This window comes from Pleurodeles waltl, chromosome 8, assembly GCF_031143425.1.
Source record: "Pleurodeles waltl isolate 20211129_DDA chromosome 8, aPleWal1.hap1.20221129, whole genome shotgun sequence".
Taxonomy (NCBI): Eukaryota; Metazoa; Chordata; class Amphibia; order Caudata; family Salamandridae; genus Pleurodeles; species Pleurodeles waltl.
Window position 1 is genome coordinate 781230518 of NC_090447.1, and position 26021 is coordinate 781256538.

Consider the following 26021-nt stretch of genomic DNA (forward strand, 5'->3'; position numbering starts at 1 on the left):
CCTAACAGGGGTCAAGAGCCAGGACAGGTTTGGGTAGCCAGAGTCACCTGCAAAAAGTGAGGGACAAACATTAGCCTTGCACAAGGACATGGGGGATGACTCCTAAATGAATACACTGATATGCATTGGGTAGGGACTCAGGCTCACCTATTAGCCACACTCTGTGTCACTGTAGTTGTGCCATCACTTGTGGGATGCTGCTATTCCTCAAGACGAAATCGTCATGCACCGACCCGGGATACTTGATAGTGACGTGGGACATGTACTGGTCAGCCAGGCACACCATTTTGACCTTGAGTGAGTGGAAACTCTTCTGATTCCTGAATACCTGTTCATTGGCCCAACGGGAACAAATGCTATATGTGTTCCATCAATGGCCCTAATAACATTTGGAACGTGTTCCATTGCATATAAACCAGCCTTCAAATTGGCCAAATCATCCACTTGGGGGAAAGTGATGTAGCTGTACACGTGTTTGAGCAAGGCAGACAAAACCCTTGCCAGCACTATTGAGAACATTGGCTGTGATATTCCTGCAGCCAAGCCCACTGTTACTTGGAAAGAGCCAATTGCCAGGAAACAGAGCACTGATAGGACCTGCACAAGAGGAGGAATCCCAGTGGCTTGACGAATATCAGATATCAGATCAGGCTCCAATTGTGCACACAGCTCTGTGATTGTAGCCCTGTCCAGTCTATAGGTTAGTATTATGTTCCTGTCCTCGGGTGTAGCCAAGTCCACAAGGGGTCTGTACACAGGGGCTTGACTCCTCCTCCCATTCGTCCACAGTGGTAGGGACACAAGAGTGAGAAGGTAGTGACAACCTGAACAATGGAACCACCACTTCAGTGTACATTGACCATGTCTGTTACTGGACAATGTAATTGACAATGTATGTACAATTGACAGCAATGACACAGTATTATATTTCCATATGTGTACCAGCACCATAAAATTGCGACCGCCTGTCCTGTATGTAGGGACAGGTGGAAGTGATTTACTCTGCCCACGTTGGGCGTCATGGCAGAAGGCAGTCTTGCACCACTTTGCTAATCCTCATTGGCCAGAATCGGGCTCTATGGTGTACAGTGTCCAATGAGGATCACCAGCGGCGGTGAGGGTGGACGTGACCGCCATTTTCTTACTATAATCTCACTTGATTCCTGACTTTCCACAGGACTACACTTCCACTGCGTGTGCTGCTGTGACCTGTGTCTGGAACCTGCCATAGCCAGTGTGACAGTGGAAAAAGCCCCTGCATTCACTTTGGAGATGTTGGAGCGCCTGGTGGATGGGGTCCTACCCCTGTATGGACAGCTGTATCGGCCTCCAGACCAACAGGTGAGTACACCATGAGGATGATGCATTTGACAAGGTTGCATGGAGATGTGTGTGTGTGCTGGCAGTGTGTATTTTTGGGGGGGTTGTGGCTGGTGGTAGTGTACTTGCAGGGCTCCGGGTGAAGTGTGGGCCTGATATGGGGAAGTGCTTTTTGTAAGCCATATTTGTGACAGGCTGGATTGTATGGTTAATGGCGCTTGTCTGTGTTTCCTCTGCAGGTCAGTGCCCATCAGAAGAAAGGACTGTGGCATGCCATTGCCAAGGACATGCAGACCCTGGGGGTCTATAGCAGGCGGAGCACCCACTTCAGAAACGGTGGGAGGACCTGAGATGCTGGGCCCAGAAGACCACAGAAGCCCAGCTGGATATGGCCTCCCAACGAGGGAGGGGTACCTGTCGGAACCTGACCACCTGATGGCCCACATGCTGGCTGTGGCCAACCAGGAGCTGGATGTGCACTGGAGGGCATCACAGCAGCCAGAAGGGGGTGAGTACAGTGTGTGTAACACCCATCTTTGTTGCCTGCCATAGGATCCTGGTGGTGGGTTTCAGTCAGTGGGTGCTCCTCAATGCCAGCTCACACATTGCTGGGTGGTCCAGCTCAGGGTAAATGTGTGAATAGCAAATTCATGTCAGCTAGCTAGGTTGCATTCATGTCAGACAGGGCTTTGTAGGTTCCAGGAGGGGTGCAGATGGAGGTGGTCGGCTCTCATCCTGCTGTGGTACCTAGCCAATGAAATGCCAGTGCGGTGCATACTGCTCAATCTTGGTCCCTGTGTGTGATGGTGATGTGTATGCCATCTGTGGTACTAGTGCTGTAATTGACCCAGTGCTCCCTTTCTCTCTTCCCCCTTTTTTCTTTTGACATCATGTCCATGTGTGCAGTAGCATCATTAGGCGGAGGAGCACGGGCACTGGCAAGTGAGGAAGCTGCAGCCCACGGGACCCAGGAGTCCACCGACGGGACCAGTGGGACGGAGAGCGAGGGAAGCACCACGGTGGGGACAGGAGGTGACAACAATGACTCTGATTCCTCCTCCGATGTGAGCTCCCTGATGGTGGCGGACACCTCTGGAACCACTCCAGCTACAGGTACAGCTGCCACCCCCCATACCAGCACCGCCCTCCCAGTAGCCCCCAATGAGTTGGCTGTGTCCGCTTGCCCAGGAGGATGGGTATCTGCTTCACCCCAGGCAACTCAGGCCCTGCCTCAGTGAGCCCTGCTGCCCTCAGTGAGGAGGCTATTGACCTCCTGAGATCCATCTCTGTATGGCAGTCAACCATAGTGAATGCCACCCAGGGGCTGGCATCCCAGATGTAGCAATGCAATGCCTACCTGGAGGGCGTCCAAGGTGGGTATGCGGTCCTACAGAGATCGTTTCAGGCTCTCCCCTCCTCTCTGATGGCAGCCAATGTCCCTGCTCCTATGGTCCCTACCGTTTCCCCTCCTACTACCACTTCCCAGTCCCAGTGTCCTCAACCCCAACCCATCCCATGCACACATGCAGATAATCATGCACACACAACATCACACAAGAGTGGCACAGACAAACATAGGCACCAAACTTCATGCCACAAGCACTCACACAAACAACAGACAGTTGCACACACAACAACATCCTCTGACTCCACTGTCTCCCCCTCGTGTTCCTCGTCCCTCACAGTCACATCAACAGCCACCACTACCATAAACGCATCATGCAGCATACCCACCTAACTTGTATACACCTCCACAACATACATCCACATGTCCTCTTTGTCCTCTCCCACCCTGTCTGTCCCCTTGTAAGAAACACAAACGCACGCACTCAGGCACCCAACGGCCATCCACCTCTCACACGCACACTGTCCATGCACTTTGACCAAAGTCCAGCAAATGTACACCCCCTACAATGACTCCCTCTACCTCCACTCCCATCCCTTGCCCCACATCCCGCCCCAACATCCCTAAGAAGCTTTTCCTTGCCCATCTTGACCTCTTCCCTCCCCCTCCTCCTCCCCACCCCTGTCCTGCCTGTATGTCCAGGGTCCTAAAAACCCAGCCCAGCACCTCAGCCAAACAGTATGCCACTGCTCCTACCAAGAAATCTGCTGCTGGCACTAAAGGACACCTGAGTGTGACAGAAGTGCTCCCTGTAAATCCACACCTCTGCATCAGAAATGCAGGTCTAGGGTGGCAAAACCTAAGGTACATTGGTCAGGGTCAGTGGAGGCACCTCCTACACCTGGAGACAAGGTCACAAGTCACATGACAAAGGCCAAGGGGGAGCATCACAAGAACGAAATCAAGGACCCCCCTCCACCACCAGAGGAACCCAAGGAGCACCCTCCACCATCTGAGGGCAAGGAGCCCCCTCCACCACAAATGGAACACAAGGAGTCCCCTCCACCATCTGAGGGCAAGGAGCCCCTTCCACCACAAATGGAACACCTGGATCCCCCTCCACCATCTGAGGGCAAGGAGCCCCCTCCACTACCAATGGAACACAAGAGCCCCCTCCATCATCTGAGGGCAAGGAGGCCCCTCCACCATCTGAGGGCATGTAGCTCACTCCCCCGAGACTGTCGCCTTTCACTCCCCTCCAGTGACAACTGGGCAAGGAGCTCACTCCAGGGTCACTGGGCATGATACCCACTCCAGAGACTGTGTCCTTTCACTCCCCTCCAGTGACAATTGGGCAAGGAGCTACCTCCGGAACTAGTGGGCATGATACCCACTCCAGAGACTGTGGCCTTTCACTCCCCTCCAGTGACAATTGGGCAAGGATCCCCCTCCAGAACCAGTGGACATGATTACCAATCTAGCTGAGGTGCCCCCCAAACCACTCTTCCACCTGAGGTGCCTGCCCATTTACAACATGATGCCCCTGAACAGTGGAGTCCAGAAGTAGTCAGGAGTCAAGTTGGGGCTTGGAGTATGCCCTGTGGCCATGTGGCCTTTAGGTACTTTGGACTGGCCATTGGCCCAATCTGGACATTGACGCCTGCATTTTCATTTCATTATACATTATGGTGGCTGTTGGCAGCAAATTAGTGTTTGTACATAAAAATTGTTGTCCATGCATTCTTTGCTCGTGGGTCCTGTGACAGTCGATTTGCTCTGCAGCTGGTTCTATGTATGTGGTGTGTATGGTATGTTATGCGTGTGTGTTACTCTCCTTTTCCTCCCTCCCTCCCTTGTGTGCTAGGCGGCTGTACTCACCGTCATTATCTTCATTGACGTTGGTGCTCCAGGATGGCCCTGGCGTGGTAGAGCATTGGGAAAACTTGGAGTTCCGGTTAAATGGCAGCTGCAGAATCCTCGGTGTCCCTGATGGTGAGTCTTTCATTGTCTGTGAAGTGTTTCCGCCAGGCTTTTGATGGCGTTGTTACCACCCCGGAAATCCCGGCGGTTTGCTATGTCATAATACGGTAGGTGGTACCTTGACTTCCGCCTGGCTGTAGGTGGCTACTGCCGTGGTCAGTGGTGTTAATGCCCTGGCGGTTGGTGTGGTACATTGGCTGTCTATAGGAGGTATCACCGCCATGGTCATAATTTGGTGGTAATTACCGCCAGGCTATTGGCGGTATTACCGCCATTTTTTGCAGTGGCGGTCAGTACACTGCCAAAGTTATAATGAGGGCCATAATCACAAATGGTTCATTCACATACATGTCAGTTAGACCAAGTTATAACATTCACGTGTTGTCAATACTCCCCAATTGTGACACAGACAAGCCAATAAGTACAGGGACATGACTCAAGACATACATTTCCCAATCTGCAGACCAACCCACCACCCTGCTCAGGCCCTACAATGACTAGGCAGGCTTACTGAAATCTTGCGGGATGTGCCCTAGAAAACTGGCTGAGATGTGAGTCACTCTTAGGCACATCACACCTCTGTGGCTTAGGCACGAATGACCAAAACATTCACTCTCTTTGATGATGACTCTCTGCATACAGTCCCTGCAGGCTACTGTGGGAGTACAAGCTCCAACATCACACATGGGTAACAATGAAAGCACTGGCATGGTGGGCACAGAAAGTGTCTACCCTGTTAAGGTATGGACATTTGCAATAACCAATGCAGACTCATGCCACTTCAGGGGGTGGGGTTCTGTGTTGTCTACCTGTACCACAGAACACACTTTTGGATATTTGTATCCATCTTACAGAGATGGCATCCAAAAAACAAAGGCATGTATTGACCAGTTTCTGCTATGTGACCAAGCTACTGAGTCACATATCAGAGTCTCCCAGGAACAATAGGGCTGTGGGAGTAAGGATCCTGTCAGGAGTCAGAGACACACATTGACAATGATACTAAGTGCACATCTGTCACAGATCAGTAACCCACCCCTGTAACCATTCCCAATCTGATCAAAGATATGAGGCATTCTGGGCAGCAATTTACAACAGAGCCTCATATTTGCGTCATGTCAGGATCTTCAGGGGTACATGGAGTGAGCACAGTGCCACAGTTGCATAGCCACAGAGACTCCGCCTCAGCCTTGACTATGACCCATACAGGGAGATACATGTGACAGGCCATGGTCTCTGTAGGCTGAGCAGACAGAACCTACATGACACCCCATTCCCATCACCTCCATGCATAACTGTACATCATATGGCCACCAGCAAATTGGCATGTAGTGTGTGTGGCAAACTGGGGGGCAGAGAGAGTGATGACATGCCTTACAAACAACAGTCTAGCAAGGGCAGATGTGCAAAGAAATCTTTGTGGCAACATACACTTATCTCACATTACTCACAAATGACATATTCAAGATGCATACTCAACTCATGCCGTCATACACATACATGTAGTCTCACATATGCAGCATTCATGAGGAAAGAGATATCAGTTGATGGCTGTAATGTCATCACACCTAGTTATGTGCATCCAACACAAAGTAGATCTAGGAACACAACGAAAATACACACCACTATGTGAATAAACTCAACAAGGGGCATTAGCCACCAATACATGCACATTGACTCTCCCATTGATGCCACACAGACAGCACCTACAGGAACATGAGTATTTGATTTGCCACACAAGGACACATTCGAGCCTGTGAGGATGTAAAGGATGACGATGTACAGTGAAAACTGTGCTCATGAGATACTTACCTGCTCCTATGGTGCACCATAGAGCTGTCCATTCACCAGCCTCTCCTACTCCTCTGGTGAGAAGGCAGGGGATCCATCACCTGTTGCATATGGCATGAATGTTCCCGAAGCAGTACACAGCAGATTGGAAGTGGCGGTCTTGCTGGCAGCAGTGTCAGGAGTGCAAGTGAGGGATTTTGCAGAACATGGTGATCACATCTGCCACATACGTGGTCATCATCGCCGGTGGACACAGCCATTGGCCTGCGACCGGCTTTGGCAACAACATTAGCCTATGACTGTGCTTAATGGGGTTGTAATCACCCACTTCCTTAACGACTTTCGTCTGCGGATGGAGGCGGTTACGAATGTCCAGTGGAGTAGGTCAGGCAGGCGCCATTTTAGTGGCATAAAACGTGGGATTGGGTTATTAGCACTGTGTCACTCCTCAGAAAAAGCTGTTTTTTTGCACAAAGAAATACTCATCTTGTCTTGTCATGTAGGTCCTACTAGTCAAACGCCATTGTTGCATGTTGCAGGGCACAGGTGCCAATTCACAGTGGGGCACAGTATACCCCTGTTAAAGGGCATTTTTGTGCTCTGGACATCCAATCACATTCCAAAGGACATTTTTGATACACATTTTGGATTTAGGTCCAGATACATGTTGTGTATACACGATTGGCAAACCAGGGGGGTAACACATGTTCCTTGTGTCATTAACAGCCATGATGTGTACTGTTTGCTATGTTCATCCGTTATAAATTGTCTTGTCACATGTTAACCTTGAAAGGCATCATGTATGTTGCTGTGGACATAATGACTAATGTCAGAACTCATTTCCTATCATATTTAGGTACCAAGGGAGAGGGAGGATGAGACCACCACCAGTCTACCAGCCACTGTCAGACCTCTAGGCCATGGAAAGAAGACGTATTGTACTCCTGTATCATCTGAATCGGCAAACAGTAGTGGATCTATGTCGTCAGTTGGAGCCAGATCTGAAGCCAGCTATTAGTCATCCAAACTGCATACCACCCATCATACAAGTCATGTCATTGTTGCACTTCCTATCCACAGGGGCCTTCCAACATACAATGGCCCATACTGATGGAATGTCTCAACCTATGTTCAGTCTGGAGAAAGGAAGTCATCTCTGCAAGGTTGAAACACCTGGACAGCTACATTCAGTTTCCATGACGTGGAATTTAGCCCATGTGAAGGCTGACTTTTATGGTTTAGTATGCATCCCACATGTCGTGGGGGCTTGGTGGGGGCTATTGATGGCACTCATGTTGGCTTGGTAGCATCACATGCTAATGAAAAAGCATACCGCAACAGAAAGAACTTCCATTCCATCAACGGTCAAGTTGCATGTTTGGCAGACCGGTACATTTCACATGTCTGTGCCCATTTCCTGGATTCAAGTCCATGATACCTTCATTATGCAGCACAGCTAAATCCACCAGCTGATGTCACAACTGTACCCAGAGAGGGCCTGGGTGGGTGGTAAGTCACATCTTTCCTATTTGTGTGTGTGCAATGTCTACTGAGGGTTTACTGATAAGAGGGACTCATTGTTGCATACATGTCCCATTCCTTAATGGGAGACTCAGCATGTCCAAATCGCCCTTGGTTGTTGACACCAATGAGGAATCCAACTACGCAAGGGGAAGTCTGCTTCAATGAGGCCCATGTAAGAACAAGGTGGGTAGTGAAGCAGGCTTTTGGGCTCCTGACAGCCAGATTTGGGTGTCTGGGCCAGACTGGTGGAGCCCCCCTCTTGTCACCTGGGAAAGTTTGTCAGATCATTGTGGCCTGCTGCATGCTCCACAATATTGCCATGAGGAGGAACATTCCATACATCCCGGGGGGCAGCCTGCAGTGCCAATGGGTGGGTCTCCTGAAATGCCAAGTGAGGATGACAGTGGTGAAGTGGAAGGGGCTGACTTGCTGGGAGATCACATCAGTAACTTCTTGGGTGTAAATATATCATGTGATGTTATCACTATGACTCTACCATGAATTGTAGGTGTGAAAATGTGTGGAGTTGAGTGTTTTAGCAACAGCTAGGGAGCTGATATCCTGCAATATTCAGCCAAAGGCTGCTTGAAGAGCTAGCTTTTGACATATCCCCACCTTGATGATGTTGCTTTGCTTGTGTCAGTTTCCTTGCACTGTAACTTCATTTCCAGATGATTGCTATGTGATTTGTGTTATCTGTATGTTTTCAAATCTATGCTCCTTGTTTTGTCTATTTCCACGTACCTTTACCCTGACATCCTCATGTGGGCATTCCAGAGTTGTGACATTAGCAGGTATCTGAATCTGTTTTAACATAAGAAGTGGCCATGGAATATTCCAGTAATGTGGGTCACAGATTTGGGGTATGATACCTGTGCCAAGTCAGATTAGACAGAGTATGGGTGGAAGGAATGAAGGGCACACTGTACTTGTCTAGTGTGCTGTGGTGGGCCCATTGTTTCATGTGTGGGATCATGTGGCCTTGAAATATTTTGTCAGCAAGTGCAAGCCAGGCATTCACCCTTCTACTAGGCTAAAAAACTCTTCATGTATGACCTGTATGTAGCTGTAGGTATGTTTTGCCGTTGCAGGCCACAGTGCCTGTGCCGCAACACTGGCAGATGTTTGTATCATACCAGCAGATGCATGGTCATTGGATTATGATGGACCTGTGATCAGTGACTGTTGTACTGCCCTTTGTCTGTATCTTGAAGTATGTGATGTTGGATTACTTGGTTTTGGTATGTGATAAGGCTCAAGTTGGTGACACCATTCACTTCTCTGTTTGCCTATTCTACAGGGCATTGTCTGACAAAGCCCTTCCTGTCTGTGGTCTGGGGGACTGTACCTCTGTATATCTACCCTGACACAATATGAGTCAGCCATTCTTGGCTTTGACAGACTAGACATATGGGCAGCCTATGTGCTGTATAGTGAAACAAAATGTTTGCCGTGACCAGACACTTGTAGCAATGTGTTTGTATGTGTTGGTTGTGATCCTTAGCAGGACACTGTACCTGTATCACTTTCCTCCTTGCACTAGTGTCTTGTGCCTTCATCATTTGCTTCACATGGTCTTACATCTCCACATAGCAGCAATTGAAACAGAAGCAAATGGACACAAACTTTGTGATAGGTGAATTTATTGAACATTTGTGCATAAACTAATATTGAGGCATGATGGAAAAGGAAAGTGAAGGGGTCTGTGATGGTGGATGAAATCATTGGAGTAGATGCCAGAGCACTGTAAGTCCAAAGGCCAGTATATTCCTCTCATGGGGAATGGAAGGTGGCTGAAGAACAATCAACAGAGTGGATATGAGGCACTCAAAGGAGTTCCTTCAGAAAGAGGTCACTTGCTGTCAGTGGTTGGTGTCTGGACAGCTGCACCTCCTGAATTCTTTGCTGGATGTCCCCGCTTGCATGGGGGGAGATGCAGCTACAGAAGCAGGGGTGTCTGGGGTGGTTTTTCCCCCTGACAGGGCCTCCCTTCCAGTGGCTGGCATCCATGACGATGGGCCTGGTGTTGCTGCTCCAAAGGAATGGGTAGAGTGTTACTGACGATCCCTGATCACAGTACTGTTAATTCTCTTAACACCCCTGTTAGTGAGGCCAGGTTGAAATTGGGGGTCTCCCACTGCTCACAGATATTTCTGTGGCTGTCCCCCTGCAGCTGCTTGAACTCCCGGAGTTCGGTAAATACCTAGTGTAGGAGGCTGGCCTGGCTTATAGTGGGTACCTGAAGATACTTACACCTTGTGCCAGGTCCAGTTATCCCTTATTAGTAGAATAGTAGTGTTCTAGCAGCTTAGGCTGATAGAGGTAGCTATAGCAGAGTAGCTTAGGCTGAACTAGGAGACATTCAAAGCTCCTGCTATACAACTTATATCACATAGGTACTACATCATAAGAAAGACAATACTCAGAGTTACTAAAAATAAAGGTACTTTATTTTAGTGACAGTGTGCCAAAAAGATCTCAGAGGATATACTCCCTTAGGAGGTAAGTAAAATACACAAAATATACACACAAACCAAAATCAGGTAAGTAAAACAGTCAGAGTGTAGTGCAAACACAGTAGAATACAATAGGATGTAATAGACCTAGGGGCAACACAAACCAAGAACCATACTAAGAAAGTGGAATGCGAACCACGAGTGGACCTGTAGGCTAGTGTAGTGTGTACAGGGTCACTGGGAGTGTAAGAAAACACTAAGGGTGTCCAAGATATCCCATCCCAAGACCCTGGAAAGTAGGAGTAAAGTACTACTATTTCCCCAGAAACAGACTAAAGTCATGATAGGGGATTTTGCAAAGACCGCAAAGCACTGAAGACGGATTCTTGGACCTGAGGACCAGCAAAGGAAGGGGACCAAGTCCAATAGTCACAAAAGTGTTCAGGGGGGCAGGAGCCCACTAAACCCTGGATGAAGGTGCAAAATGGCTGCCTCCATATGAAAGAAGCTGAAGATTCTGCAACAACGAAAGGTGCTAGGAACTTCTCCTTCGTGCAGAAGGTGCCCCACGGAGTGCTGGAAGATGCAGAGTTGTTTCCTTGGCAAAATACCACAAACAATTCTTGCTAACTTGAAGAGTTGTGGTTGAAGGAAAATGGTGCTGTCTGGGCCCAGGAAGGACCAGGATGTTGCCTCTTGGGAAAGGAGACAGCGGGGGCCCTCAGCAACGTAGAGAGCCCATGCACAAGAAGGTAGCACCTGCAGAAGTCCTTGAACATGGGTTCAAGAAGTCTGAAAACAGCAGTTGTCTCAACACTGTAAAAGAGGGTCCCACGAAGCCGGAGATCAACTCAGGGAGCTAAGCATCGCAGGACAGAGTGCTAGGGACCTAGGCTTTTCTGTGCATGAAGGATTTTGTGGAAATGTGCACAGAGGCCCTTGTAGCTGCAGTTCACACGGTGCACAGGATTACTGTCTGGAGAGGGGAGGCAAGGACTTACCTCCTCCAAATTTGGACAGTTGGACCACTGGAAAGTCTGAAAAGCCCACAGGAGAGACCCTAAAAATCCCTCAGAGTATTGGCCACCTAGTCAGGTAAGCACTTATCAGGAGGGGTCTCTGATGTCATCTGCACAAGCAACTTAGAGGCCTCCAGAGTGCCCTCACACCTCTGGATCCAAGATGGCAGAGGTCTGGGACACACAGGAGGAGCTGTGGGCACCACCCCTGGGGTGGTGATGGACAGAGGAGTGTTTCACTCCCCTTTCCTTTGTCCAGTTTTGTGCCAGAGCAGGGACTGGGGGTTCCCTGAACCGGTGCAGACTGGCTTATACAAGGAGGGTACCATCTGTGCCCTTCAAAGCATTTCCAGAGGCTGGGAGAGGCTACCCTACCCAGCCTTTAACACCTATTTCCAAAGGGAAAGGGTGTAATACCCTCTCTCAGAGGAAATTCTTTGCTCTGCCTTCCTGGGCTGCCCAGACCCCAGGAGGGCAGACCCTGTCTGTGGGGTGGCAGCAGCAGTAGCGGCAGAGAAAACCCCAGAGAGCTGGTTTGGCAGTACCCGGGGTCCATAGTGGAGCTTCGGGGATGCATGGAGTTGGCTCCCCAATACCAGAGTTGGCATGGGAGGACAGTTCCATGATCTTAGACATGTTACCATTGTGAAGCTACATATATGTTTTGACCTATATGTAGTCCACACATGTAATGGTGTCCCACACTCACAAAGTCTGGGGAAATGGCCCTGAACTATATGGGGGCACCTTTGCTAGTGCAAGGGTACCCTCACACTCAGTAACTTTGCACCTAACCTTCCGCAAGTGAAGGTTAGACATATAGGTGACTTATAAGTTACTTAAGTGCAGTGAAAATGGTTGTGAAATAACATGTGCGTTATTTCACTCAGACTGCAGTGTAAAGGTTTGTCTGAGCTCCCTATGGGTGGTAAAAGAAATGCTGCAGCCCATAGGGATCTTCTGGAACCCCAATACCCTGGGCACCGAGGTACCATATACTAGGGAATTTTTCAGGGTGTTCCGGTGTGCCAATTGCAATTGGTAAAAGTGGTCACTAGCCTATAGTGAAAAGTTTAAAGGCAGAGGGAGCATAAGCACTGTGGTTCTGGTTAGCAGAGCCTCAATGACACAGTTAGTCACTACACAGGTATACACATTCAGGCCACAAACCATGAGCACTGGGGTCCTGGCTAGCAGGCCCCAGTGTGAAAGGCAAAAACAAACTTACATACATGTAAAAATGGGAGTAACATGCCAGGCAAGATGGTATTTTCCTACATCTAGCCCATCACGCCTTGGGACTCTTGATAGACCCTCAAGACTTAGCTGATGGAGTGCTGCCAGAAGCATCCCCAGTGGCCTCACCCGGTGGCCCACAACATCCCTCCCATGCACCCTACCCCCAGGATCTTGTACCCTTGCCACAGGGTACCCCCTCCCATTTGTTACAGGATCATCATTTTCTGATTTGTTGTGCTGGGACTCAGGATCCTGGACTAGGGGCACAGGATGGTAGACGTTGTCTTAGGGACACAGGGTGGGTGAATGGCTGCCTGTGATGTTGAAGCAAATGGGCTGGGAGGTCTTAATGTGGGCACAGTGAGATTCACTGTAGAGGTCTGTCCAGGTTGCCCAGATGGGCCAGAACCATCCTCCACATCCAGACGTTCAGAAGTGTTGTGATGACTGAGGGCTTCATCCAGGGGGATGGTGGAGGTCTCATCTTTGGCCTCTGTGTGCCTATTGGCAGCTCAACCTGTTGATGTGAAATATACAATGTTACTGGTGGTATTGTGACATTTACCTCCAAAAGTTAACAGTGAAACCTTGCACAGCCGGTGTACATAGTAGATTTGCTTGTGATCCTATTATGAAAGGTACCCATGGTATTGGTTGCATTGACATGACATTTGTAAAGCATGCCAATTCCATTAAAGTCCAGCAGCTCCTGAATTTAGCAGTACATTAGCACTTGGGAGGATGGGCAGAGATTTACATCTTGCAAGAGGTGCAGGCAAAACCGTGGCTAAGCAGGATGTGGCTTTGACCATTTTGTGGCCTGGTTGAATGTTATGTACACTGAAGCAGGAGCTTGTTGTATATGTGACTGGAGTCATTATGTTTTCAGTGTATTTTGAATGTGTCTGCAGCCAATACCATTCTGGTGATGCATCTTGCGGCCTTATTGATAATTTATGTTGTATACTGTGTGTGCTGTCCTTCCTGTCATCAATAGTTTTAACTTGGCTTAGCAGTTCAAGATAGAGATAAGTGGCCAGCCACATCTCTGAGTTGGGGATGATCTGCATCTTGGTACCTCCCAGGTGAGTTAACATGATTTGTGAGTGATCAGGCTAGGATATTTGGACCAGTGACCACTATTCTGCTATTTGGAATCACTTTAACAGTTCTTCCTGGTAGTTGCATTCAGGTCACTCCCCTAGTTTCCAACACAAGAAAAAAGGTTTCCTCCCATATGAGTAAACTTCCTGTGAGAGTACACTAACAGATGCATTAGGGTAAGTGTATATTGGGCTGGTGATTGGAGTTAGCAAACAAGGGCCCATTGTGCGTCACATTCAGTTCACTCCCACTAGTTCACAACACTATAGAAATGTGATCCTCCCAGGAGGGTACACTTCCATTGTGAGTTAACAAATAGGGGTGTTTAGGCAGGTATTCACTGGGCTTGTTGTGTGAGTTGGAGAGACAGATCCTCTTGCCCTTTCCAGTCATATCATTCCCTGTACTACACACACTGTGCAAATGTTATCCTCCCAGGTGAGTACACTTCAATTGGGAGTTGACAAACATTGCGGTCTTTGTTGTAGAAGACACTGAGCTGGCTGAGTGGAGTAACAGTGACTGAGCCTCCTGGCCTTAGCAGTCATGTCAGTCCCTGTACTACGCACACTGTGCAAATGTTATCCTCCCAGGTGAGTACACTTCAATTGGGAGTTAACAAACAGGGGCCCATATTTATACTTTTTGACGCAAACGAGCTCAGGTGATTGTTTGCGTAAAAAAATTTACTGCCGGCTAACGCCATGGCGGGCGCCTTATTTATGGATTGACATTAGCCGGTGCTGCAGGCTGGTCAGAGTAAAAAAAAATGACTCTAACCAGGCAGCGCCGTTGTAGGGAAAAATGGGGGTTGTGCATCAAAAAATGGTGCAAGTCAGTGTAGAGTAAAAAATCATGGCTCTAACTGGATTTGCACCATGTTTTGGATACACAACCCCCAATGAAATGACTCCTGTCTTAGTAAAGACAGGAGTCATGCCCCCCTGCCCAATGGCCATGCCCAGGGGACGTCTGTCCCCTGGGCATGGCCATTGGGCACAGTGGCATGTAGGGGGGCCAAAGTTAGGCCCCCCCTATGCCACAAAAAAAAAAAATACTTATCTCAACTTACCTGTACCTACCTGGGATGGATCCCCCCATCCATGGGTGTCGTCTAGGGGTGGGTGGGGAAAGCAGGGGGTGTCCCTGGGGGCAGGGAAGGGCACCTGTGGACTGCATCCATGGTCAGAGACCGTGGAAATGAGCCCACAGGTCCCTTCACTCCTTCCCTGACCCAGGTGTTAAAAAACGCCACACATCAGGCTGGGTGCCGTTTTTTAAGGCCCACCCCCTCCTGTGCCTCAAAATGACTCAGGAGTATAAATAAGGCACACAGGCCTTAAAGTCCTTTTTTTGGACGGGAATGCCTACCTTACATGTCATTAACGCAAGGCGGTTTCCCGCATCCAGAAAATGACTCACATAGAGGAATTTTGACGTTCGCGGGGTCAGACGTCATAGTATAAATACGGTGTAAAGTTTGCGCCAAATTTGCGTCAAAATTTTTGATGCAAATTCAGCGCAAACAGAGAATAAATATGCCCCAGGGTTTTTGTTGCAGAGGACACTGGGTTGGCTGAGTGGAGTAACAGTGACAGAGCCTCCTGGCCTTAGCAGTCATGTCAGTCCCTGTACTATGCATAGTGTACAAATGGTATCCTCCCAGGTGAGTACACTTCAATTGGACGTTGACAGACAGGGGTCTTTGTTGCAGAGGACACTGAGCTGCTGAGTGGAGTGACACTGACAGAGCCTCCTGGCCTTAGCAGTCATGTCAGTCCCTGTACTACACACAGTATAGAAATGGTATCCTCCCAGGTGAGAATACTTCAATTGGGAGCTAACTGACAAGGGTCTTTGTTGCAGAGGACACTGGGCTGGTGAGTGGAGTGATGGTGAAGGTGCCACAAGGTGGGCAGTGAGCATGCATGATGTAGCATTTTGTTGACGTTTTGTGATTTACCAGACTCCACTCCCACAGGTATTCCTATCAAGCTCTCAAGATGTAGGATAGCCAAGACCTTCCCCTCCCAGGGAAAGAGTTGTAATAAGGCATTGGAAGGGCCACCACCAGTATTCTTGGCCTGCAGATGGTGCTAGGAGACCAGGGAATGGACCTTGCACCTGAGGTCGTTCCACCTCTTCCTGATGTTTTCCTTTGTGCGCAGTGTGGTGCCTACAGAATTCACTCCATCGATGATCCTCTCTCACATTTCCATTTTCCTGCTAAGAGGGTGTGCTGGACTTGTGCTCCAAACAATTGTGGCACTACTCTTATGATTTCATCCACCATGACTGTTAGCTCTTCATCAGTGAAACAAGGATTTTAATACGTGCCATGGTGGAATAAAATATATATATATATTACATGGACAGTGACTAACTAAAAGGACTAGTGCAAAATGGTGTGACTGGCCAAAAGTGTGTGCAGGTTGTTGTATGAGATGGTGAAAAAAGTGATGCCTCATATCTGTCCTGAATATATCACTCAAGCCTGTTATTTTTCATTGAATGCAAAGGATTGTGGTGTATGGAGGGGTGTGTTTTATGGTGTAATTCTCAGGTGTGTCGAGTGTGGGAATGTGTGTCAGTTGTGTTGTTTTCAAATCCATCCAACATGGTGTTGTGCATTACTTTGGGGATCGTGGAACGCCGTGTTTCGGAACGCCATTGGTTGACTGCCATGGGTGCCCGCCACTGTGACTTTGGACTTGTAATACTGTCAGCGGTTGGTCACAGGGCTGTTGGTACTGGAGTTTGGATTACCTATTTCCAGGTCTCCCCACTGCTGTCGGTCTGCCTTTTTTGGGTGCGGTCAGCAGTCCTGCATATATAACTTATAATAGGGCAGTCTGGGAGACCTTTAGTCAATTTGAAAGAAGTCCTCTCTGAGTGGACTGCCACTAAGATTACAGCCATGGCCTCTAAACCGAAACCCAGATACTTCAAGCAGATTGATCCACTGAAGCTTTGGAGCTTTGGAGATTTCTTGCTGAAAATGTTGTAACTCCCATCGCAGAATGGGACTTAGGGTCTGCTTTAGATATTGCTGGATGGGTTACTCCATCACAACAGTGGCAGATATCCTGTCTGCCAAAATCTAAATCTCATTATTTCCAATGGGATTTAGATTTCTGCGGACGGGATACTCGTCACTGTTATGACAGAGTAACCCATCCGCTTACATCTAAAACAGGCACTTAGGCGGTCATTATGAACATGGCGGGAAACACCGCAGACCGCCGTGGTGGCGGTGAACAGAATTCCGCCGTTGGAGGTGAATGGAAACCCACCATTTAATGAACAAAAATCCCAACCCCGCCAAAAATCACTGGACCACCACTCCCCGCCATGATCCTGACGGCGGGAATCCCGGACCTCCCCACCTCACAACCACCAAGCACACCCACATCCCGCCCTCCAAATAATGTTGCACAAATCACCTTGGCGGACAGTGGCTTAACAGTAAGAAGTGCACACATTGGATACGCGTGTAACCCACACACCTGACACACATCCATAACCCCATAAAACACCCCCAGACATACCCCACAATCCTTTGCAATGAAACCAGGCCAAGAAGACGGAGAGCACCAGAGGCAGACATCGAACTCCAGCATACAGGAGGCGCACACAACCCACAGAAGAGCACCCTGACCTTGTTCCCAGCCCCAACACCATTCACCACACTCACCATGTCACCCCCCAAACATCTATGCTTCACCGAAAGGGAGTTAAGGACCATGGTGGACGAGATCCTGAAGGTGGAGCCACAAATATTTGGGCTGAGGTGCAGCACACACCCATCGCAAGGAAGATAGAGCTATGGCAGACCATTGTGAACAGGGTCAATGCAGTAGGACACCATCCACGCCCCAGGGACGACATCCGGAAGAGATGGAATGACCTGCGAGGAAGGTTGGGGAGGACAGCCACCAACACCACCAGAATACACAGACTGGGAGGCAAAGGTACTAGCCATCCTACACCCTGAGGGACTCACTGGAAGAATGGATTTGGGTAAGTCATCAACATATATCCCATATTCACCATACCTGTAATGCATGCATCACTCCACCCCACCCACCTCCACCAGGACCAACACCCCACCCAGGCATCAGCCACTAAATCCACCCCGCATGACCACAAACCCACTAAAAGGCCTACATCCCTCCCCCTGTGCACAGTCACCTACCCCTACAAGTATGCACAATGGAACGACACCCCTACCACAATGCTACCCCACAGTCAATGCTAAATGCAGTGTCAACCTCACAAAGGCACCCTGTAAGGCCACTGAAAGTAACCCCAGCAGAAAATATCCCAGTCCTGTTCACCTCAAATGTTCATGCAGCTGTAATAGATATAACCATGTCCCCCAACAAGCACCACCACCCATGCAACCCCAACGGATGGGACAAGGACTGTCAGTGCCCCCAGGGAGACAGAGGCACCTCACAGGACACAGGTGAAGGATCCCTGGACACTGATGAGCAGGCAGGCTCCTCACACAGTCTTGGATTGTCACCATGCAGCAGCCCCACCCAGGAAATCACTGCCACCCATACCACCCAGTCAAGACCTGCAGCCCAGGGCAAGAGTCCCCACACCAGTGTATCCAGGCCACAGACTGGTGGAACACAGGTACAGAGGCAACAGTCTCCCACTCCCAACATGCAAGAAAGGCGAGGGCCCCAGTACAAGTGGTACTGATAGACCTGTGCAGGGGACACAGGCACACGGGGCTAGGGCAAGTGAAAGGGTGGCAGTGGGCCAGGGGGGAGGCCACAGGATGGATGAAGCAGCCCAGCGCGTGATATCAGAGGTAATGGGGGCCTACCAGCATACCCATGACAGATTTGCACAGATTGTTTCCACACTGGAGCACAGTCAGAGGATGCAGCAGGAGCACCACCAACAGGCCATGGAGCAGTGGAAACAGCACAACGCCACAATGGCCACCATAGCAGGAGCACTGCTGCAGCTGGTCCAAAACCAGTCTGACACCCACACAGGACAAGAGGCCCCCACTATAGCACCGGACACCCACCATGAGAATACACCATCAGCAGAAACATCCCAGGAATTACCCTCACAGGAAACCCAAGTGCCTACCACGTCATCCCCTGAGGATCAACAGCAGGCGCCCAAATGGATCCTCAGGCCAAGATACTGCACTGGAACCCCAGCAAAGAACAAAGCCCCCTTCAAGAAGTAACTCAGCAACAATTTGCACAGCAACCATCCCACTCAATCAGCCACCACACATTGCTAAGAGGCAATATGAACTAATGTAAGAAAAGATGGACCCATCATTAGTCCAACAAGGCTGCCACCATGTTGGTCTTGAGGATACCCACCCCTTACGACTTGCAATCACTCTAAATAGCACTATTCACCCCCTTCAACCAATAAAACACATATCACACATGTAACACTGTCCCCTGTGTTAAATTGTGAACAAAGTGAAGTATGGATGCAACTGGCTGATAACTACTTTATTGTGAAATCTGTGCATGAAGGCACATATGTGCAACAAATGTTGGCAATAAGTAAGGGCCAGATGTAGGAAAAAATCAAATTGCGACTTGCAATTTGCGAGTCTGTGCGACTCGCAAATTGCAAGTCGCAATTTGACATGCAGAAAGGTGTCTCAGACACCTTCTGCAACTCGCAATGGGGTCGCAAAGACCCACCTCATAAATATTTATGAGGTGGGTCGCAGTTTGCGACCCCATTGCGAGTATAGGCACTCGCTAACATGGAGGCCTGCTGACGTCAGCAGGCCTCCATGTTAGCGACCTGCCTTTTAAATAAAGGTTTTTTTTTCTTTTTGAAGTGCAGCCCGTTTTCCTCACAGGAAAACGAGCTGCATTTCAAAAAATTCCGAAACCTTTAGTTTCGGAATTTTCAGGGCAGGGAGTGGTCCCTTGGACCACTCTCTGCCCTGAAAAAATAATATGGGGTCCATTCACAAAGGGGAAGGGGTCCCATGGGGACCCCTTCCCGTTTGCGAATGGGTTACCATCCACTTCAAGTGGATGGTAACTGCAACTCCATTTGGGACCGCATACGCGGTCGCAAATGGAATTGCATACCATTGCGAATCGCAAATAGGAAGGGAACACCCCTTCCTATTTGCGATTCGGAAATGCATTTTGCGAGTCGGTCCCGACTCGCAAAATGCATTTCTGCATAGGAATCACACATTTGCGAGTCGCAAATGGCAAATTTTGCCGTTTGCGACTCGCAAAGTGCTTCCTTCATCTGGCCCTAAATGCATAAAATTTCAATATGTACCATGCAGAAGTGGACCATGTTTCACCTATCATTATCAACCCCCCCATATGACTGAGCACAATGCCAGTATGTGTCACAAACCCCAATGTCAGGCCCAAGTCCCACACAGTTACTGAAAGTAGAGTTGTATCAGCTGGGTCCTGGAATTTACATCTTCCCCTTCCTCATCATCACCATCACTCTCCTCACCTCTCTGAGGTAGCTGGTCAGGACATACAGCACCCTCTACCTCCAAGAGGGGGATAGAATGTCTCACTGCCACGTTGTGCAGCATGCCGCAGGCCACCACTACTCTACACACCTTTTTAGGCCCATAGGCCAGGGAACACCCCGAGATATGTAGACAATGAAATCTAGCCTTCAGGAGACCTATAGTTCGCTCTATCACCCTCCTAGTACGCCCATGGGCCTCATTGTAATTCCTCTCTGCATCCATCCTGGGATTCCTCACTGGTGTCAGGAGCCAACACAATTTTAGATAGCCAGAATCACCTAGAAAAGGGTACAATACAGAGTCGTCATTGTTAAGCCCCTTAGTCAGACAGCCTGGCTGTCTGCTATGTGTCAGTTGGTGACAGACACACTTACCTATGATCCACTCTCTGTCCTCTTGGAGTTGTTCCATCCTGTGTGGCACACTACTGTTCCTCAACAACAAGGAATCATGGACTGAACCTGGGAACATGGCATTCACATGTGAGATGTACTTGTCTGTAGTACATACCAATTGGATGTTCATGGAGTGAAAGTTATTTCTGTTTCTGTACACCTGTTCACTCATTCTTGGGGGGATGATCGGTATGTGGGTGCCATCGATGGCACCTATAACATGGGGTATGTTGGCAAAGGCATAGAATTCAGACTTGATGGCAGGGAGGTCAGTACTTTGGGGAAACCTCACTTAGGACTGCAGGTGTTGGACAAATGCATTCAGAATTCTTGTCATTACTATGCTGAACATTGGCTGTGAAAATCCAGCACCCATGCCCACTGTCACTTGAAATGAGCCCGTGGCCAGGAAATGGAGTGCGGAGAGCACCTGCACTTCAGTAGGGATGGCATGCTGATTACGATTTCCTGGAGTTAGTGCAGGATCCAGTAAAGCACAAAGTTCCTGAATTGTTGCACGTGTGAGTCCGTAATTGGTTATGATCTGACGCTCCACCATGGTCCTCATATCCACAAGTGGTCTGTACACCGATGGTGCCCTTCCTCACCATAAGAGTCGGTACCTATGAGGGGTTTCAAAAAGGTGTGATGAAGACACTTACATAGGCACACATTTCATCAATTGTGCACTGCATAGTTCATTGTAGTGACTCAACATTAACTGCTTTCTGACAGATCTACATCTACATCACAATGAGAGAACAGAGTATTTCATGTGTGGTATATTACGGAATGGACACATGCTTAGGTGCTTCATGTGGCTAGTAGGGCCTGCATTGTACAACATTTTATTTCTAGATGCGTAATTACTGCCAAAATGTCTGCCCACTGTAATCCAGGCCTTTTGTTGTGGAAGTGACCTCATACCACTAGCGGTTGATGTCACAGCGTAAGGCGGTGTTTACCGCCGTTCACACCGTCATTGGTTAACATGGATGCCAATGGGGATTCCTGGTGTATCATGATCGCCGCCAGCGGTGACGGTGCACACCGCCGCGGAACGTACATGATCTCATCATCGATTATTCACTTAACTCCCTGATCTCGTGCGGACAGGTCCTTCACTGTGTGTACTGCTGTGGCCTGCCTCTGGCAATGGATGTTGCTCGTGTTGCAGGGGAGAGGGCTCCGGCCTTCACCCAGGAGGAACTGGAGAGGCTAGTGGACGGTGTCCTGCTCCTGTGCCCAAAACTGTACGGACGGCCAAATGTACAGGTGAGTCTGGGTTTGGGTGGCACTGTTTGGGTGTAATGGATGGTGTTGAATGGACATTTGTGTGCACCTCTGAGCCTGCATGGGCCGTGGTGCATGGCATGCTGCGTGCGTATAGCCTGTAAGTCTGAGAGTACTGTCCATCACAAAGCGGACAATTAGCCAGCTGTACCTATCTTGCAAGTGCATGACTTCTGTGTTCCATATCTGTGTCACCCTTTTAGGTCAGCACCCACCAGAAGAGGGCACTTTGGCATGCCATCGCCAAGGAGGTGCGGACCCTGGGGGTCTACAACCGGTGGAGCGCCGAATGCAGAAAGTGGTGGGAGGACCTGCAGCTCTGGGAGCATAAGATCTGTGAAGCCCAGCTGGGGAAGTCCTGCCAACGTGGAAGGGGTGCTCGTCGGGCACTGATCCCCCTCATGCGACGTATCCTGCCGGTGGTGTACTCAGACATGGATGGGCGCTTGAAGTCTGCACAGCAGTCACAAGGGGGTGAGTACTCATTTCACAAACTTCAGTCTGGAAGGATGTCTGTGTGTGCATTAGGGTTTATGCTGCTTAGAGGCAGGGACACGACTGGTGTCCATCTACTTTATGGTCCCCAAAGGGTGTCTTTGTTAGGTCTCCCACACATCGCCTCCTTAGGTAGTCCTGGAGATGGGTGTAGAGCAGTATACTGGTCAGTAGTCAGGGGCATGGCCATGGGCATAGTGAAAGGTACTGCCTGTTGGGTGTGTCTTCTGGGTGGGTGTATGTCTGGCCATTCTGTACCTCCATTCAGCTATTTACAATTGTTTCTCCTGTTTTGTCTCCCCATCCCTGTTCTCTAGTGTTGGTTTGGTACAGCAGCAACATCTGGTGAGGGAGCTGAGGCACCGGCAAGTGGGGAAGCAACGGCCTACGGATTCTCGGAGGCAGAGACATCCAACGCTAAGGGGACCAGTGGGTGGGAGGGTGAGGGGAGTTCCACGGGGGAGACAACTACTACAGGAGGTAGTGACTCTGAGACCTCCTCCGATGGGGGCTCCCCGGCTGTGGTGGACCCTAGTGGCCACACTACTACAGTGACATCTTCCGTCACCCCCATTCTATCACCGCCCTCCCTTCTGCATTGCCATCTTGCAAGTTCTCAAGGGGAAGGGGGTTTTGGGAATAGAAAAAGAGAATATAGCAGCTTCTGCTTCTTGGGCTGCGTCAGGACTTCTGATTTCTCAAAATACTGGGATCTTGTTTTTTAGGATTCTTAAATGTAAAAGAATTTATTCATTAATACATTGAACTTGCATAATGTCAGTTGTTAATGACACAATGTGCATACTTTTCTATAAGGCTGAACAAGTCGCTTCCTCTTTTTACAATACTTTCAGAGTCTCAGAAGCAAATTCCAAACTCAAAAGCAATCAACTTGACTAAAGGGCATCTTTTCGTTCTGGCATAATCTCTTGCCTTTAATAATTTAGATAAACTTGGTCTATTTCCAGTCTCCTAATTCTCAGGGGAGTGCTTGTTACAGGAAATATGTATTTCCTTAATGTCTGATAGCAGTTCCTTGGATTCCCACCCACACGATAAATCACCTAGTTATTACTGTCATAAATTATTTAAAGGACAGAGCTCTGTTTTGTTTCAATTAAGCGATTAATCGTTCTTTACCTTGAAATAAAGTTACTTGCTTGAAAAGTTTCATCTTTCTTATTTTCTCTCTTTTAAGGAATTATGAGATCATCAGCAGAAGATGGAAGATGAGAGCCAGGACTCTGCAGGAAGCCGACTGGGGGGTGAGGATTGTCGGAACTCGATTGGAGGCTGTCCGGAGGACGAGAAATGCTGGAACTCGACTGGAAGCTAGTCGGAGAATGAGGAGCACTGGAACTCGACTGGAGGCAGGCCGGAGAATAAGGAACCTGACTTGCAATGGAACTAGATTGTAGATAGGCTGGAGGACAAGGAACTCAAGTTGATGGAAACAGGTGAGCAGAGCAAAAGGTATGAAGCCAAGCAATAAATTGTGCTCATGTGCATTTTGGCAGTTGAGTTAGTTAAGGAAATGAGCAATTATCTTCCTGACTGTGGCACTGTTCAATACAGATCACATTGTGAAGAACACATGTTTTGGCAGTTACAGTTGGAACAGGTGAAAAGACAGTTGGTTGCTTGTTAGGGAAATGAGCAATTGTCCTCCTGATTGTGGCACATGTTCAATACAGATCCCATTGTGAAGAGTACATGTTTTGGCAGTTAAGGTTGGAGCAGGTGGAATATAATGTGCATAATCTACAAGCATTGATCATAATAAACGAAACATTTAACATACATTGGTCATTGCAAACCTGATATTCAAGTATGTAATGAATATACCCAAATAAGTCTGTATGTTGCAAGCAACAGCATCTTACTGTAATCGAGCTATTAGCCGCATGGGAGGTCACCAAACTAACTCTTGGAGATCACTTGTTTGGGGAGGGAGCAGGTCCAGTCCTTCAAGGCTCCTCTCAGTTGACAGACAACAGGTCCAGTCCTCTTCTGATCCTTCACAGGTTCAGATATGCTCTGAGGCAGGCTGGTCAAGGATTCAGCTTTATAGCGTTCACCCACCTGTGGGTAGGGAATACCCTTATACAGGCCTAGTCCTTCTCTGACAATTGGAGTATACATTCCCAGGCCATGGCCTACCTACATTTTCAGTAGTTCCTATTTACCATACAGCAAACAGGCCAAAAATGTCATATGCCAAGCAATGTCAAGATGGCTCATGTCTTCAGCCACACTAAACTTAGGCCCATATTTATACTTTTTGACGCAAAACTGCGCCAACGCAGTTTTGCGTCAAAAAAATTTGCGCCGGATAACGCCATTCTGAAGCGCCATGCGGGCGCCGTATTTATTCAATGACGTTAGCCGGCGTTAGCCGCCGGCGCTGTCTGGTGTGAGTTAAAAAAAACGAAGTACACCAGGCAGCGCCGGCGTAGGGGGAAAATGGCGTATGGGCGTCCACAAATGGTGCAAGTCAGGCTGAGGCAAAAAAATTGCCACAACCCGATTTGCGCCTTTTTTTTACGACACCCATTCCCCATTGAAATGACTCCTGTCTTAGCAAAGACAGGAGTCATGCCCCCTTGCCCAATGGCCATGCCCAGGGGACTTCTGTCCCCTGGGCATGGTCATTGGGCATAGTGGCATGTAGGGGGGCACAAATCAGGCCCTCTATGCCACAAAAAAAAATAAAAAAAAATACTTACCTGGACTTACCTTAATGTCCCTGGGGTGGGTCCCTCCATCCTTGGGTGTCCTCCTGGGGTGGGCAAGGGTGGCAGGGGGTGTCCCTGGGGGCAGGGGAGGGCACCTCTGGGCTCATTCTGAGCCCACAGGTCCCTTAACGCCTGCCCTGACCCAGGCGCTAAAATCCGGCGCAAATGCAGGTTTTTTAGACCCGCCCACTCCCGGGCGTCACTTTTGCCCGGGAGTATAAATACGACTCATATGCATCGTAGTCATTTTTTAAGACGGGAACGCCTACCTTGCATATCATTAATGCAAGGAAGGTGTTCATGCAAAAAAATGACGCTAACTCCATGAACTTTGGCGCTAGACGCGTCTAACGCCAAAGTATAAATATGGAGTTAGTTTTGCGTCGAATTTGCGTCGAAAAAAACGACGCAAATTCGGCGCAAACGGAGTATAAATATGCCCCTTAGACTCTAAGAGCGGGTGATGTATATGGGAGGGTACTGTGGAAATCACCAGTGTCGTTCCATATCTAATACTAAAATCTAGCTTAAGCGGGTGCTGGAAACACAGCACCACTGGAGACAGTGATCTGGTAGGACAAAAGCAGGATCCCTCAGCAAACAAACAGGAGATTTGCAAGAATTGTGTTCTGGTTCAGTTTCATCCCTTTCAAGGGTGATAACGTATCAATTGTGTTTCAGACAGATCTACTGACACTGTTGTACAACAGAATGCCCACAGCCCAGATGCTGACTACCACACTGAGCTCAGAGAAGCCATCCTTTCCCTTTCAGGTCGACCCGTCCAGCAAATTGACCTATTGTGTAACTC

The 26021-nt window shown here is 48.9% G+C and overlaps 1 protein-coding gene across 1 annotated transcript in view; it reads left to right on the forward strand.

Annotated features, from left to right (window-relative positions):
• Positions 1-23893, forward strand: part of LOC138249558 (uncharacterized) — a 38895-nt gene extending 15002 nt beyond the window's left edge. Inside the window, 4 exon segments of the mRNA XM_069203504.1 lie at positions 1178-1341; positions 21804-21962; positions 22793-22908; positions 23674-23893. Of these exon segments, the coding sequence (XP_069059605.1) occupies positions 1178-1341; positions 21804-21962; positions 22793-22908; positions 23674-23893 (659 nt within the window).
• The last annotated feature ends 2128 nt before the right edge of the window (positions 23894-26021 follow it).